The 12801-nt window shown below is 49.2% G+C and overlaps 7 protein-coding genes across 7 annotated transcripts; 2 read left to right on the top strand and 5 right to left on the bottom strand.

Annotated features, from left to right (window-relative positions):
- Positions 1–268: 268 nt before the first annotated feature.
- On the top strand, positions 269–1585 carry UREG_00240 (uncharacterized protein; the record flags this gene model as incomplete). Its single annotated transcript, XM_002540681.1, has 3 exons — positions 269–359; positions 424–1011; positions 1068–1585. The coding sequence occupies 3 exons, from the start codon at positions 269–271 to the stop codon at positions 1583–1585; spliced, it is 1197 nt and encodes a 398-aa protein (XP_002540727.1).
- A 98-nt stretch (positions 1586–1683) lies between these two features.
- On the bottom strand, positions 1684–2783 carry UREG_00239 (uncharacterized protein; the record flags this gene model as incomplete). The annotated part of the gene is made up of 2 exons (XM_002540680.1): positions 1684–2476; positions 2545–2783. 2 exons carry the CDS (start codon positions 2781–2783, stop codon positions 1684–1686), a joined length of 1032 nt encoding a protein of 343 aa, XP_002540726.1.
- A 527-nt stretch (positions 2784–3310) lies between these two features.
- On the bottom strand, positions 3311–5432 carry UREG_00238 (uncharacterized protein; the record flags this gene model as incomplete). Its single annotated transcript, XM_002540679.1, has 4 exons — positions 3311–4005; positions 4094–4565; positions 4621–5274; positions 5376–5432. 4 exons carry the CDS (start codon positions 5430–5432, stop codon positions 3311–3313), a joined length of 1878 nt encoding a protein of 625 aa, XP_002540725.1.
- A 587-nt stretch (positions 5433–6019) lies between these two features.
- UREG_00237 (uncharacterized protein) lies at positions 6020–6508 on the bottom strand (the record flags this gene model as incomplete). Its single annotated transcript, XM_002540678.1, has 1 exon — positions 6020–6508. One exon carries the CDS (start codon positions 6506–6508, stop codon positions 6020–6022), a length of 489 nt encoding a protein of 162 aa, XP_002540724.1.
- A 1785-nt stretch (positions 6509–8293) lies between these two features.
- UREG_00236 (AP-1 complex subunit theta-1) lies at positions 8294–8984 on the bottom strand (the record flags this gene model as incomplete). Its single annotated transcript, XM_002540677.1, has 4 exons — positions 8294–8589; positions 8689–8806; positions 8889–8922; positions 8974–8984. The coding sequence occupies 4 exons, from the start codon at positions 8982–8984 to the stop codon at positions 8294–8296; spliced, it is 459 nt and encodes a 152-aa protein (XP_002540723.1).
- Positions 8985–9363: 379 nt separating this feature from the next.
- On the top strand, positions 9364–10246 carry UREG_00235 (uncharacterized protein; the record flags this gene model as incomplete). Its single annotated transcript, XM_002540676.1, has 3 exons — positions 9364–9386; positions 9449–10111; positions 10177–10246. The coding sequence occupies 3 exons, from the start codon at positions 9364–9366 to the stop codon at positions 10244–10246; spliced, it is 756 nt and encodes a 251-aa protein (XP_002540722.1).
- A 286-nt stretch (positions 10247–10532) lies between these two features.
- On the bottom strand, positions 10533–11375 carry UREG_00234 (uncharacterized protein; the record flags this gene model as incomplete). The annotated part of the gene is made up of 1 exon (XM_002540675.1): positions 10533–11375. One exon carries the CDS (start codon positions 11373–11375, stop codon positions 10533–10535), a length of 843 nt encoding a protein of 280 aa, XP_002540721.1.
- Between the last annotated feature and the right edge of the window lie 1426 nt (positions 11376–12801).

The raw sequence follows: 12801 nt of genomic DNA, 5'->3' as shown, positions 1-12801 counted from the left end.
TTCCGAGCGTTGAAGTACCCTTCCATATTAGGGATAGCGTGACTGGGATTGGAGATCTGGCCTGACCGCCGGATGAGTAAGCCGGAGCTCATCGTTGAAGCGCTCAAGCAGTGCTAGACATTCTATAGATTTGGCCTCTACGATTCAGGCGTGACGGAGCGAGAGTAGAGGAGGAGCCCAGCTTTGCGATTGTCTCTCACTAATGTCCGTTCATGAATCTTACCCATTGACTTAACTGCAACCTCTCCCCGCCGTCACTCCGGCCCCAATGAACGGCTTTGCGGATCATGGCCTCGACGAAGATGCGTTTGGGGAGAAAAGCGGCATTGCAGCGGGACTGAGAACGTTTGACGCTTTTCGTACGTGCATCTAATCTCCAATTTACAGTTTATCCAAGGCTGACTGACTGTTATTTGTCTCTAGCGAAGACCAAGCCCACCTACACCACCGCGAGTCGACGTGGAGGCCAATGGACGGTTTTTATCTTCCTATTTTGCGGCAGCCTCGTATTCTCGGAGCTTGTCTCTTGGTATCGAGGGACGGAAAACCACCATTTCAGCGTCGAAAAGGGCGTTTCACAGGAAATCCAAATAAACCTTGATATGGTTGTCCACATGCCATGCGAGGCACTCCGGATGAACATGCAGGACGCCGTTGGGGATTTTATTTTAGCAGCTGAATTACTACATAAAGATGATACTAGCTGGGATGCGTGGAATCGGGAGCTGAATTACGCTAGCAAAGGCGGATCACCACAGTACCAGACGTTGAACGCGGAAGATGACACTAGGTTGGCGGAGCAAGAAGAAGACCAGCATGTTGGCCATGTGCTCGGGGAAGTCAGGCGGAGTTGGAAACGGAAATTTCCAAAGGGACCAAAACTGAAAAGTAAAGATGCGATGGATTCGTGCCGAATATATGGGAGCTTGGAGGGCAACAAGGTGCAAGGCAATTTTCACATTACTGCCAGGGGGCTGGGGTACTGGGATCCAAGCGGATTCCATTTGGAAGGTATGTCTTCCTCTCTTTGCTTCGCAAGTGGTGTAAAACTAACACGGAGCACATAGGCCTTAACTTCACGCATCTTATCACTGAACTCTCGTTCGGCCCTCGCTATTCGACTCTTTTGAACCCCCTGGACAAAACAGTTGCCGGCACAAAAGATGCATTTTACAAATACCAATACTACCTCTCCGTGGTCCCAACGATCTATACACGGGCTGGGACCGTTGATCCATACAACCAGGAGCTCCCTGACCCTTCCACAATTACATCTCGACAACGTAAGAACACCATTTTTACCAATCAATATGCAGTTACTTCCCAGTCCCACGCAATTCCCCAAAACGTACGAGCCGTGCCAGGCATCTTTTTCAAGTTCGACATTGAGCCTATTTTGCTAGTTGTGAGCGAGGAACGGGGCAGTTTGCTTGCTCTATTAGTTAGGCTGGTTAATGTGGTTTCGGGCGTGTTGGTTGCAGGTGGCTGGGTCTTTCAGCTTGCTACCTGGGCACTTGAGGTATGGGGAAGGAGGAGAAAGGGCATGAGCCTGGGAGTGTTGGGAAACCATGAATCTGAGGAGTAGGCGAGGTGCCTTTAGAGAGCTCTTCCTTTTTTTGATTTAAAAAGAGATTGGGATGGTGGTTATCTATGTCTTATTGTGTATCATTTATCTAGCTCTATCTACGCTTGAGCGCCCTCGGGAGCAACCAGAACCACCCGATAGCGCACCTTTCCATCTGCTAGCCGATCCATGGCTTTTTCAATCCCTTCCTCGTTCATATCGAAAAGCTCAATTAGGGGCCTAATCCTATGCTGGGCCGCAAAATCAAGCATCCGCTGGTGCACTGGTAATGAAGCTACCGCTGAGCCCAAGATGCGGAGCCCCTTGCCCAGCAGCGGCATATATGGAATTGTAAAATCCCCAAATGCCACGGTGACGGGGTAGATGGCCCCGCGGGGCGCGAGGAGCGGTAGGTATAAAGACCATTCCACCTGAGCACTGGATGTGACGATCAAATGATCGATCTGCTCAATGTCGTTGAATTCCTTGACGCCGCGTGTGGCATAGAACTCGTTGGCGCCCAGCGACAGCGCCTCTTCCTTCTTATCGTGCGTCCCGGAGAACACCACCGTTTGACAGCCCATGCTCTTTGAGAATTGAACCGCGATATGGCCCAGCCCGCCGAGCCCAATTATCCCGACACGATCAGAGGGCCTGATGTTGAACTGGTCAAAGAGACTGAATACCGTGGCTCCAGCGCACATCAACGGTGCTGCGACGGCGCTCTCCATCGAGTCGGGCACTTTGAAAAGGAAGGCCTCGTTCCATATCGCCGCGTAGGCCATGGAGCCTTGATCGGTGTTGCTGCTACCAAAGGTCTGGCGGTCGGGGCAATACACTTGCTGGGCGTTGATGCATTGCTTGCAGTGTGTGCAGGACTTTTGGAGATAGCCCCAGCCCACTCGGTCTCCTCTATAAAAAAAAAAAAAGGATCAGACTATCATCAAGCCGTGGTGACGCGAATTTGAGGCAGGCTTTACCTTTTCAGCACCGCGGCGTCTGGGCCTATTTCAGAAACAATTCCAACGCCCTCGTGCCCAAGCACACAGCCGGCGGTCCTATAATGCAAATCCGTTCCGCAAAGGCCTGAATGCGTAACGCGAATGAGCACTTCGTCGCCTTTCAACTCACCTTTTCGAGTGACATCCCGGGCTATTTTGCCATCTTTTGTTCCTCTAAAAACGGTGAACTCGTGCCCGGAATCCTTGCTGACCGTCATCTTTCCCCGTTCTCGATATAAAACTGGCTAACCTGACTGACTTGCCGCAGTCCAATTCCCAGCATCGGGGGAGAACAACGCTTTATACCATTTCTTCTTGCCCATTCAGCTTTTCACAGATTACGCCATTGCTATCTGTTCAAATTGCCATCGAGATTGGATTCCGGTTCACCAGTGGAGCCCGCTCCCCGGGGATGCTTCGGCCGTTGCCATCAATATCAGTAAATGTTCAACCTTTGTGTTGGACTGGAAAAATGCAAGCTCTTAGCCACTAGGCCAAAAGAGAATATCCTCTAATGCCACGGGCACTAGAACTGCATTTTAACCTTGTGTCTTGTAGTCTGACACTTTGTCTCCAGGGGCAAACTGGAAGATGCGTACCTGCTTATTCATTCTACAAATTTCAGCCGAGGCAAAAAAGGCCTGAGATTCAAGACTTGCATACTCCGTATGAAGCTCACTAGTTGCTACAGCGTCTCTTCATTCGTCTCAGGATTACACGTATATATAAAAATACAGCCTGGAATCTAAATCTCAAATATCTCGCCGAGCCCTACCCCTGCACCCTGCGCGCCGTATCGGCACTCAACCAAATCAAGCCTCCATCCATTCCAGTTTTTCAGTTTGCCCTTCACGTCACGCTCCCATTCTTTCCGCTTCCTATTCTCTTCTTCCTCCTGCGCTCTGGCAAAGGCATCCTCATCAAACATGCCATCATCGTCTAACAACTCTCCGCCATCCTTTTCAGACAGTAGCTCAAGGCTCCTGCGCATGCCACTGGAGCCCGGACGGTGTGGATAAGATGTGCCACTCCCAGTAAACGCAGCAAGACCACTTGATAGAACGGTTGTAAAAGAGGAGTGCTGCCGTGGTTTGTTCGCTGCAATGCTTCGACGGCGGGAGTGCTCAGACCCGCTGGGCAAGCCACCGATTAGATCGACATCATCAAAAGACCCGCCAGGATTGGATAGACTTTCGGTAGCATCCCCATCGCTTCCGTGGGCAGTAGTGAGCTCACGTTTCCGGTCTTTCCAGATGCCACGCCGAAGGTCAAAGTTCTCTCCTTCAAGATCGCGAATAGTTTTCTCCAAACGAGCGCGTTCTTCGTCTTCAAGCTCATCTAGTGCTTCATCATCCCCCGTGCTCGTTACTTCACGCTTCCGTGTTCTCTCGCGTTCTTCTCGAAGGCGCAGGTTTTTCATTTTCGATAGTGACAAGCTTCCTGCGCATTGTGAGCACCTCCTTTTCGAATTTGTCTCGTTCCCTGAGCCGCGTTTGATGTCGGATTTCTGCTTCCTTGTGAAGGTTACCAAGAGCTTCGAGCTTCTTCTCCAAGGTTGCCCTCTTGGCTTCAACTTCCGTCTTCGCATTCTTCATCTGCTCTAGTTCATCTTTCAAATTGTTGATTAATGTTTGGGTAGAGGCCTGGGTCACGCCTTCGTTCATTGACTTTTCAATCATGCGATTCATCGTGTTCTTTGTATTCGCATGTTCCTTCTCCTCGTTTACTAAGGCTGATTTCGTGGAAGACAACTCTTCTTTGAGCGCGGATAATTGTGCCTCGACAGTGGATGCGGTTTCTGCTTGTGAAGTCAATTGAGCGCGTAGATTTGAGATTTCCAATTCCATAGCTTCAATGGTAGCCGATTTGGAATCCAGTTCGCTCTGAAGAGCGGAGGTCGGGGAATCTGGTTTCCCAGACACAGCAACACTATTCGATGATCGTTGTGATTTAGACTGAAGGTGAGAATTCTGACGCTGTAACGATGTAATCTCTGCTGTCTGCTGGAATAAGCATATTTTCAAACGAGCAAGGTTCACTTTGCGATAAACTCACTAATTTTTCAACTTCTTCTGCTTTCTTCTCTGCTGCCACAAGCTTCTCCCTAAGCTCTACCGTGTCACTATTGGCCTCGCGCAAATCTTCTAGTTGCTCCTCTGATTTCTTCCATCTCGCATCTGCTGTCTCCAAATCCCGTTCCAACCGCTTATTTTCCTTTTCCAACTCTTCCAGCCTCATGGCCTGCTTCCTAAACAGCTCCGGAGCAGTGTTTCCATCCGGACTCAAGGGCGGTAGGGACGGTGATTTGACTCCGGAACCCGTAGGTGTTAGTCCGGCTTGTGAAATCGACGAATTCCGGAACGAAGACGACCGCATTTTGGATTGAATGGATAAAGAGGGCTGGCGACCATGGCGGGATTTCAAGGGAGCAACATTGTCGTCATTGTCACCATCCCCCTCTTCCCTTGGAGCTTCGGGCTCTGTACTTTCTGTTGGAACCTCTGGGAAAGACTCTTTGGGTTCTTCTTGTGGCTCTTCTGCTTCTTCATCTTTCTGCTCCGCGTCCGGCGCCTTTTCTGGGGTTATTGGCGCTGAATCATCTACTCCCGGCGTGGAAGCGGATTCCGCGGGGGCAGGCTCTTTACTCGGCTCTCCAGCTTTCTCTTTCTTTCCGGCCTTTTTGGCTTTTTGCTTTTGCAGTTGCGCCACCTAAAATTGCTCGAGACGTTAGCAAGGTGTATCGAAAACAATCCCTCAGGGCAAGACTTGGTTGGAATGGACACATGTCAACATGGGCAAAAGGTGTGTACCCTTTTCCTAGCGGCTGCAAGCTTCTCTGCCTTTGCTTTCTCGTCGGCGTCTGCCATAATAGAAGCCAGTTACCGCCTAGGCAGGTCTGATGTTATTCAATTAATCGCTTAACGGCTGGTTGGAGCTCGTTGTGTACTCCATGGCTGAAGGAGCTAGCCGTCGCTTACGTCATCATGCCATCCATATTGAAGCTCATCGAATATGGAGTCCTCCGCATACTAGATCAATATTGAAGAGTATAAGGTAGAAAGGTTGCTATTAAAGATAGTATTCTTCTTTGAGAAAACAGATCGCCCTATGAATAACTGCCTACCACCCCGAAGTTCCACACAATAGCGCCTTCCCGCTGTTCGAAAATTCCAAAATCCCAGGTTGAAAAGGGTGTAGAGTAGTAGAGTAGAGAAGAGAAAACAACAAAATAGAAGTTAAAATAGAGAGGACAAGGAGCTGTCACTCCCGCCAGGGTAGACAAGTAAAGGCACGAGTTAGAACTGAAAAGGCAAATGCTGTGGCTTTGTAGCAAAGTCATCCGCACCCCAAAGCCCCATATCACGGATATCACAAGCATGAAAGACGCAATTATCAGAAATCCATCAAAGATAAGCATTGCAAAGTACGCCGAATACCCAATTTCAGGTTTCCCTTAGAATTCCATGGAATCAGTTAACTCCTCACTCATCGTTCTGACAATCGTCGCCTTGCTTCCAGACCTTGAGCGCATCTCCTCGTCGCTCAGTGAGTAGTTTCCATCGTCATCCACGACAGGACGACGGGGTCCAGGAAGTGTTTCAACTTCCTCATCCTCGTCGCTACTAAGATCTTGCGCCCTCGCAAGCGCGTAGTCGCCCAACCAGTACCTGGCACGTTTTCTTGCACCAAGGTCCGGAGTTAAATACCCATCATCCATACCTCTCTTGGCTGCAACAGGAGTTGCAGCTCCGTCAGCCAAGCGAGTCAGGACGCTGATGCCTCGAAGATAAATATAACAAACACGTTTTCGTGCCTTGCTGAAAAAGAAATAATTCAAACTCCAGATTGACGCATCATCTCCATCATACGGATCTTCCTCAGGAGCGTAACAGTATATACTGCAATCTTTCAGTGACATCTGCTCGTCTATTATTTTCCACATCCTTGGACCCCACGAATGGGTGGTAGTCGGAACATGTGGCGCAGAACCACTGGATGGGGTTGGCGGTGTCACGTCCCTCGCCATTTGAGGACGAAGATTGAATAAAGTGCTATCAATCGTATTCATAACCTTTTTCAAGCTCTTTTCGCGGCGGAAATCTGAGGGTCGCAGCAAGTGGGAGAAGTCATAGTCAGGGTGGCTCGCGTTCAAGGTCGCGATCAGGTACGCGAAAGTTCGACGGCTTGAGTGCTCACTTAGCGGCCCAAACGGACTGGAACGCGACAGGTTAAGGGAGGCAGCCGCGGAAGTTGCATGGGGTGGCGAAAGTGAAGCCGAGAGACGCAAGAGCGACTCATATTGTGACTCAAGTGAGTTTTCGATATTCCGGTATAGCTTTTTGTCTCCACCAGCCGCTTTTGTAGTATAAAGATCGCATCCTCCGACAACGTGACAATCGGGAGTATCAAAATTGAGGGCGTTTGTGACGTCTTCGAACTCGCTTAGCGGTAGGAACTGACCAGTCGGGCTTCTTGAGCGATCTTATGTTCTTTAAATTCATGAGTGCGATAGCATACCTTCATTCTCGTGTCGGATTTTGTTGAGTATTAAGAGCACAAAGCTCATTGGAATTGCGCAAGCAATTGAAACGCGTTCAGCGTCGAGCCGAGGTAGAGCAGTTGGGGCGAGCCGGTACCTCAGTATCGATTGTCGGACGGCGGCTCTGAACAGAAGATAATATATGCAAATGCGCTGGGGTCTCTGGGCAAGACACCGGGTGCCTTTGGGGTTAAGTTGTAAGTGCTTGTGGAGGTGTCCTGCCAAAGCAAGTCGAAGGACGATAAGGGTTCTCCAGGCTGGCTGCAAGGAAAACGCTTACGGGTCGACTAGGCTAGACGATCACGCCTAGCAGGAAGTCAATGTAGCCAAACAAGCCATGAAATTTGATGAGAAGGAGCTGGATAGATGAAGATATTTGATGGAATGAACTGGCACTGGCGATGCCGTCGTTGGGGTTGAGTTCCAGCGCAATGATGATGTCACGTGAATGACACGTCTGGCTGACCAGTGACATCACCCCATTTCTTCACGCGATTCCATGGTGGAACGGAATAGAACAAACAGAAAGCAAATAACCACATCGCGAGGTCATAAGCAGAGGCCACTTCATAATCCATGCAAGATCCCCTGCGCTGTGGGATAGTCCAATTGCCGGGTGCACTGTGCGCAGTTCAATGAATGGCAAGCTTTGGTTGGTTGGGCGGAGTTGTCAACCGGCTTCAGAGGAACGAGTGACGGAGGATCGGGAGTAGTAGTTAGTGGTCAAGGACCATGTTTGGCAAGACAAATCCTCTCTCTCGGTGTCGCGCAAGTGCCGAGGCCACATCTGCCCGGCGGATTCCGTGGTGATTGGTACTCTCCGGACCGTCCGCAGTCGGAGGTGACACATAGAACCTGGAAAGCACTAAAGTCCCATACGTTCTAGCCTTGTTTCTATCGCAGCAGTTTCCTATAACCCAATAACGTAATCAGTAAGCTGAAATCAGCACGCCGTATATACAATGCCCTGCTGATAAACGCCGAGTATAACGAAGATGCTAAATGAGGCTAACAAATCGGTAACGCCAATAACTAGCATAAGGGAAGAGGAGCTACATGAGCTTGGTCACAATATCTTGCTCTGTCTGACAATCGCGAAAAAATCGAGAATTAGCATCGAGATTCCAGCCAGTAGCAGCCTCATTCAGGACACAGAAATGGTCAAACTTGTAGTTGGCTCCGGTAGTACTATATACGAACAGAACTCACCTCCATATCCTCTAAACTGTCCTGCTGGCTGATGCACCTTAATACATTCTTCTTGCTACTTTCCTGCATCTCCCCAGCAAGCAGCAGCTCATCAAGGATAAAGTACGCCTTCTGGAAGTTGAAGATAATATCCAGTTCACAGACATTGCCATAGTATTTATCCATTTGCTCAACATATCGATGCACAATTTCCAGGGTTATAAGTTCGTTGTCGGTTGATGAGCAGCCAGCAATGAAAAATAAAGACGCATATCGTCGATAAACTACCTTAGAGTCTAGAACGAGTGCAATCAGCCAATACTGAATACCTGAATACAGGGAATGTAATGCTAGCGATAGTAATTGAGGCCTCGAAGTTCAAGAAAAACACGCACCTTTATACTCGAGAAAATTGCACATCCGAGTGCGTCGAGAGAGGACAAGCTGCGAAACATCCTTGATGATTTTCGCCTTATCTTTGGGAGAAAGAGTGATGAACCATTTTGCTAGACGCTGGAGTCAAAGGTTAGAAATTTTCATCGTGGTTAGAACTATGGGGGCATAGTGAAGGAGAGTGTGGTGGGCCACGACATACGACTTTGCCTTGTCTCGACAGGAGGATTAGGTAGCTAACCCCGTCAGTCTCGCTTGCAAAGAAAGGGCAGAGAGAAAATCCCTACTTAATTGCCATACTCTTCCCGACAATTGAGTAGCATAAGAGGAACTGAAGTGGACAAGTCGATTAGATCTTCGATGGCGGGGGGGTTTGCTTGCCGGGCTCTTTTGCTGCAAGCAGCCAAAACATCGCAAAAATGCACGGCTCTCCACGGCGTGGCTTATGTAATATCCAATGCCAAGAGGCCAACTGGGCAGGCCAAGTTCAAGCCAATAGGAAGCCGCAGATTCATCGGGATATTCTGCCCCGCATCCTATCTGACAAATGTAAACGGCCGCCGAAGCAGTGCTTAAGAAGGACGAAAAAGGTGCACTTGGATAGAGATGTGTGTTCCTGAATATTGGATTTAAAGGGCATTTGTCTCAGAAAGTTGGCTTTTCATCTTTACCGCAGAATGAAGCTTGTGCTATCTACTTCGTATGTGGATGAGTCCCGCAAATCTGCAAACTTCTACTCTAACCTGGGTATTGTCGCTATAGGAATATTGTCAGCGGTGGGCCGTCAGTTGTCCGTCGCATATCATCCGCTAAATCGAATGTCGAACTCTTAAATTCCCTCCGATTTAATTTCGTCGCCGCTCAGCAGATTGAACCCTCCCATGCCAACGACGATTGCCTGGACACCCATTCGCCTCCTCGAAAGCTCTGGTATAGCAATTATACTACATGGACCTCCCAGGTTGACGACACCCTTTATGTCCCGGCGATTGATTTTTCAACGTCTGGACTGACGGAGGATCGCTCGCAGTATGACATCACAGTCAAACTGTTCTATTTGCCTGGCATTCCCGCGTCGAGGAGGTGCGAACACACATACTCCGCCATTGACCTAGTACTCAAAGAACTTCATGTCGACTCGATAGATCTTCTTATCGTTTCATTTCCTGGAATATCTTTTGACGCGGACGATGAAGAGGAGGAAGAAGAAGCAGCCAACGGCGATACAGAATCGGAATTCAACAATATGGTGCAGACGTGGCGGACATTGGAATCGCTGCACGAACGAGGGATGATCGCGCAACTTGGTCTGGCGGAATTTGACAAGGATCGACTGGAAAAATTCCTTCCGCATACCAAAGTGCGGCCCTCCGTGGACCAGATCAATGTTAAGGACTGCTGCGTTGTGCCAAAGGATTTAATACTGTATGCAAAGGAGGGGAACATTGAGCTTTTGACGCATAATGACTGCACCGACATCCTCCCGAGAGGCACAACGAGAGACTTGTTATGCCGCGGAGCGAATGGGGCCGGTATCCTGGCCGCCACCGCCGATGCTAATGATGGGGGTATCAAAGGGGATATCGAACCGCAGTGGGTAGTGAAGTACACCGCAGTGGTGAAAGATCGCGGTGTGATTGAAGACAAAGGTTACTTTGCTCTTGCTGAAGTCGGAAGCTGTATACGTACTTCCTCATAGTGACACAATTGTCTCATGGCGTGGTCAACCGCAACACCCCGGTTCTTGTAAAGTTAGCGAGTTCTCTTTTTATCCACTTTCTTATTCTTTTGCTCTGCCTTGTCATACAAGTCAAAGAATGTCACAGCTGCCTGGAAATCTCCAGAGTCATCCGATCATACTTCGCTTGCGGCCTCTCATTCGAACTTTTTTCAATGTTTGAAGCACAGGATCTGCTCCCTTAAAGCTACCGCGGTAAGCCGTGAGGACTTCTTCGAAGAACTTTTCCGTCCTTGGGTGCGAACTGCCGAATGCTCTTTCAAGCACATAAAGATCCACGGCCCTATCTTCATCTTGTATACTTTGACTAGCCAGGCCAAAGTCGATAAGGACAATGTCTCCATCCATAGGTTTCCAGTGCATTGCTTGTATGTCGCTATTCTCCGCGAATTCTTTCGGTCGATCTCTGAAAATAAGGTTGCTCGTTGTCAAATCCCCGTGGATCACTCCAGCCTTATGAAGTTGGCCAATAACATGTCCAATTTTGCGTAACAGAAAGCGAATATCTCCCTCGGCACGTTCTAAATCTTGTCGGAAGTCTGCCTCCGGGCTGGCATTCTCGCAATGCTTCACCCACGTTTCCCAGTTATTCACAACCTGCCGTACGGGAGATCCTTCAATCCACTCCATCAAAAGCCATGCGCCACCGCTATTGTTGTCGCTTTCCCCATTCCAATCGACTGACAGAACCCCTGGAACTGGTATTCCTTCTTTCAGAAGCTTTACCAAGCATCTTGCTTCTTGAAGAATCCGTTGCCGCGTCAGTCTTCGATCCAGAATTGGGTGACGGTAAGGCTTCGAAGGGCGGAATTTCAGTGCTGCAGGGATTGATGAGTTGAGAAAATGGGTTTTATAGAGACGAGCTTCAGCACCCTGGGCAAGAAGAATTGGGGGATGCGTGGCTGATGTGAAAGGCGGAGGTAGAGGAGGAGGGACGAATTCGGCTGTCATGGTAGGTTCAGTTGTGATGGTCGCGTCACTTCAATCGTCAATCGCGGCCTGCCTCCGGCACTCAGTAGCAAGCTAATACAGACTGGGCAATGCTTTTGCGCAAAACGATAACCCCAAATCCTTAACGCTGGCGATGGTAACTATTCACGTTGCTTGTTGGGTGAGATTGTGGGGTTGACATGGAAATCGGAATAACCTAATCCCGCTCCGAGCCTGCCAACGGCCCGTACCTAGTTAACGGTAGCTGCTGGATTGTCGACATCAACGATTCAACACGCCGTCGCTGGATGGCTCAATTGCTGCAGATGCACTTTATCTTGACTTGTTAGTTAATGGGATAACTATGAGCCCTTTGTGCAATCCTCACTCCTAGGAATTCTTATGACGCTTGTGCTGACTACTGCATATCGGAAACGGTTCGAACCCACTCCGTAAAGAAACCCATTCCTGTTTCCAGGGCCTATTATCCCATTTATGCGGGATTCTGGAGTTTTCGTGATACCAAAAATCATGGAACGTGACGGAATTGGCAAGACAGCCCGTGGATAACGGTGGCAATCCTTTTTTAGCAAGACTTACTGCTCTGTAAAGGCGCCACTTGAAATGCACAGCCAGTTTTGCTTGCATGTCACCCGGCAAAAATATTGTGGCGCTCTTCCTTGGGCAGTGGATTTCGATGCTCAACAGAACCCAAGCTATGGGCCGCCTCGTTAAGGGGTTTGCAACGTCTGACCAGATCTCAAAACCCTCGAAGCGAGCAATAACACAGGTTGAAAGTTCATTCGAGTTTGCTCCGGCAGGGCAACCACATCCAAACTCCACTTCCCAGCGTGTTTTCTACTTCAGGACTGTACTCCGCATCTTTAAGCAAGTCCTATGCGCCAGGTCAGATCCGAAAGCCAATCCTTTCGAGGATCTTGGCATCCACTCGAACAGCATACAGTATCAGTGTAATGGTTAACCGATCTATTCCTAAATACCCCGCTGGTTTCTCTATACCCCGCTGTCCGATTCAAAATATCAGTTGCATCTTTGCTGCGTCTGGGGAGTTGTGCAATGCATGAGCAGGAGCGTTCATATGACTGATCTTCATGTCGATGAAAGCTGAGCCTATTGCGGACTACGGTTCGGGGAAAACTAGCATCCTCTTGTAGCGATCTTCCTGGCCGCCTGGTCTTTCTTTTCTGCACGGATCTCTATCCAGCCTAATCTGATCCGAGCACGGTGGAACGCTGCAGGTGTGGAGAAACAAGCCCCGTTAATCCTGGACTTGTCAAGTCGTCACGTCAGTTTTACTTTCTTCCGCCTTCCGGGCTGTCGAGGTACGAGAGCCTCGAAAGCTTGGTAGAAGCAAACAAAGTTTGTTTCTTTTTTCTTAACGATTTTGCCCGTTAGCCTGACGCAGAGCTCTTCTGCAGCGCTTGAT

The sequence above is a fragment of the Uncinocarpus reesii genome, genomic scaffold (genome assembly GCF_000003515.1).
Source record: "Uncinocarpus reesii 1704 scaffold_1 genomic scaffold, whole genome shotgun sequence".
NCBI classification, from domain to species: Eukaryota; Fungi; Ascomycota; class Eurotiomycetes; order Onygenales; family Onygenaceae; genus Uncinocarpus; species Uncinocarpus reesii.
This window is presented reverse-complemented; position numbering and strand designations above follow the sequence as displayed.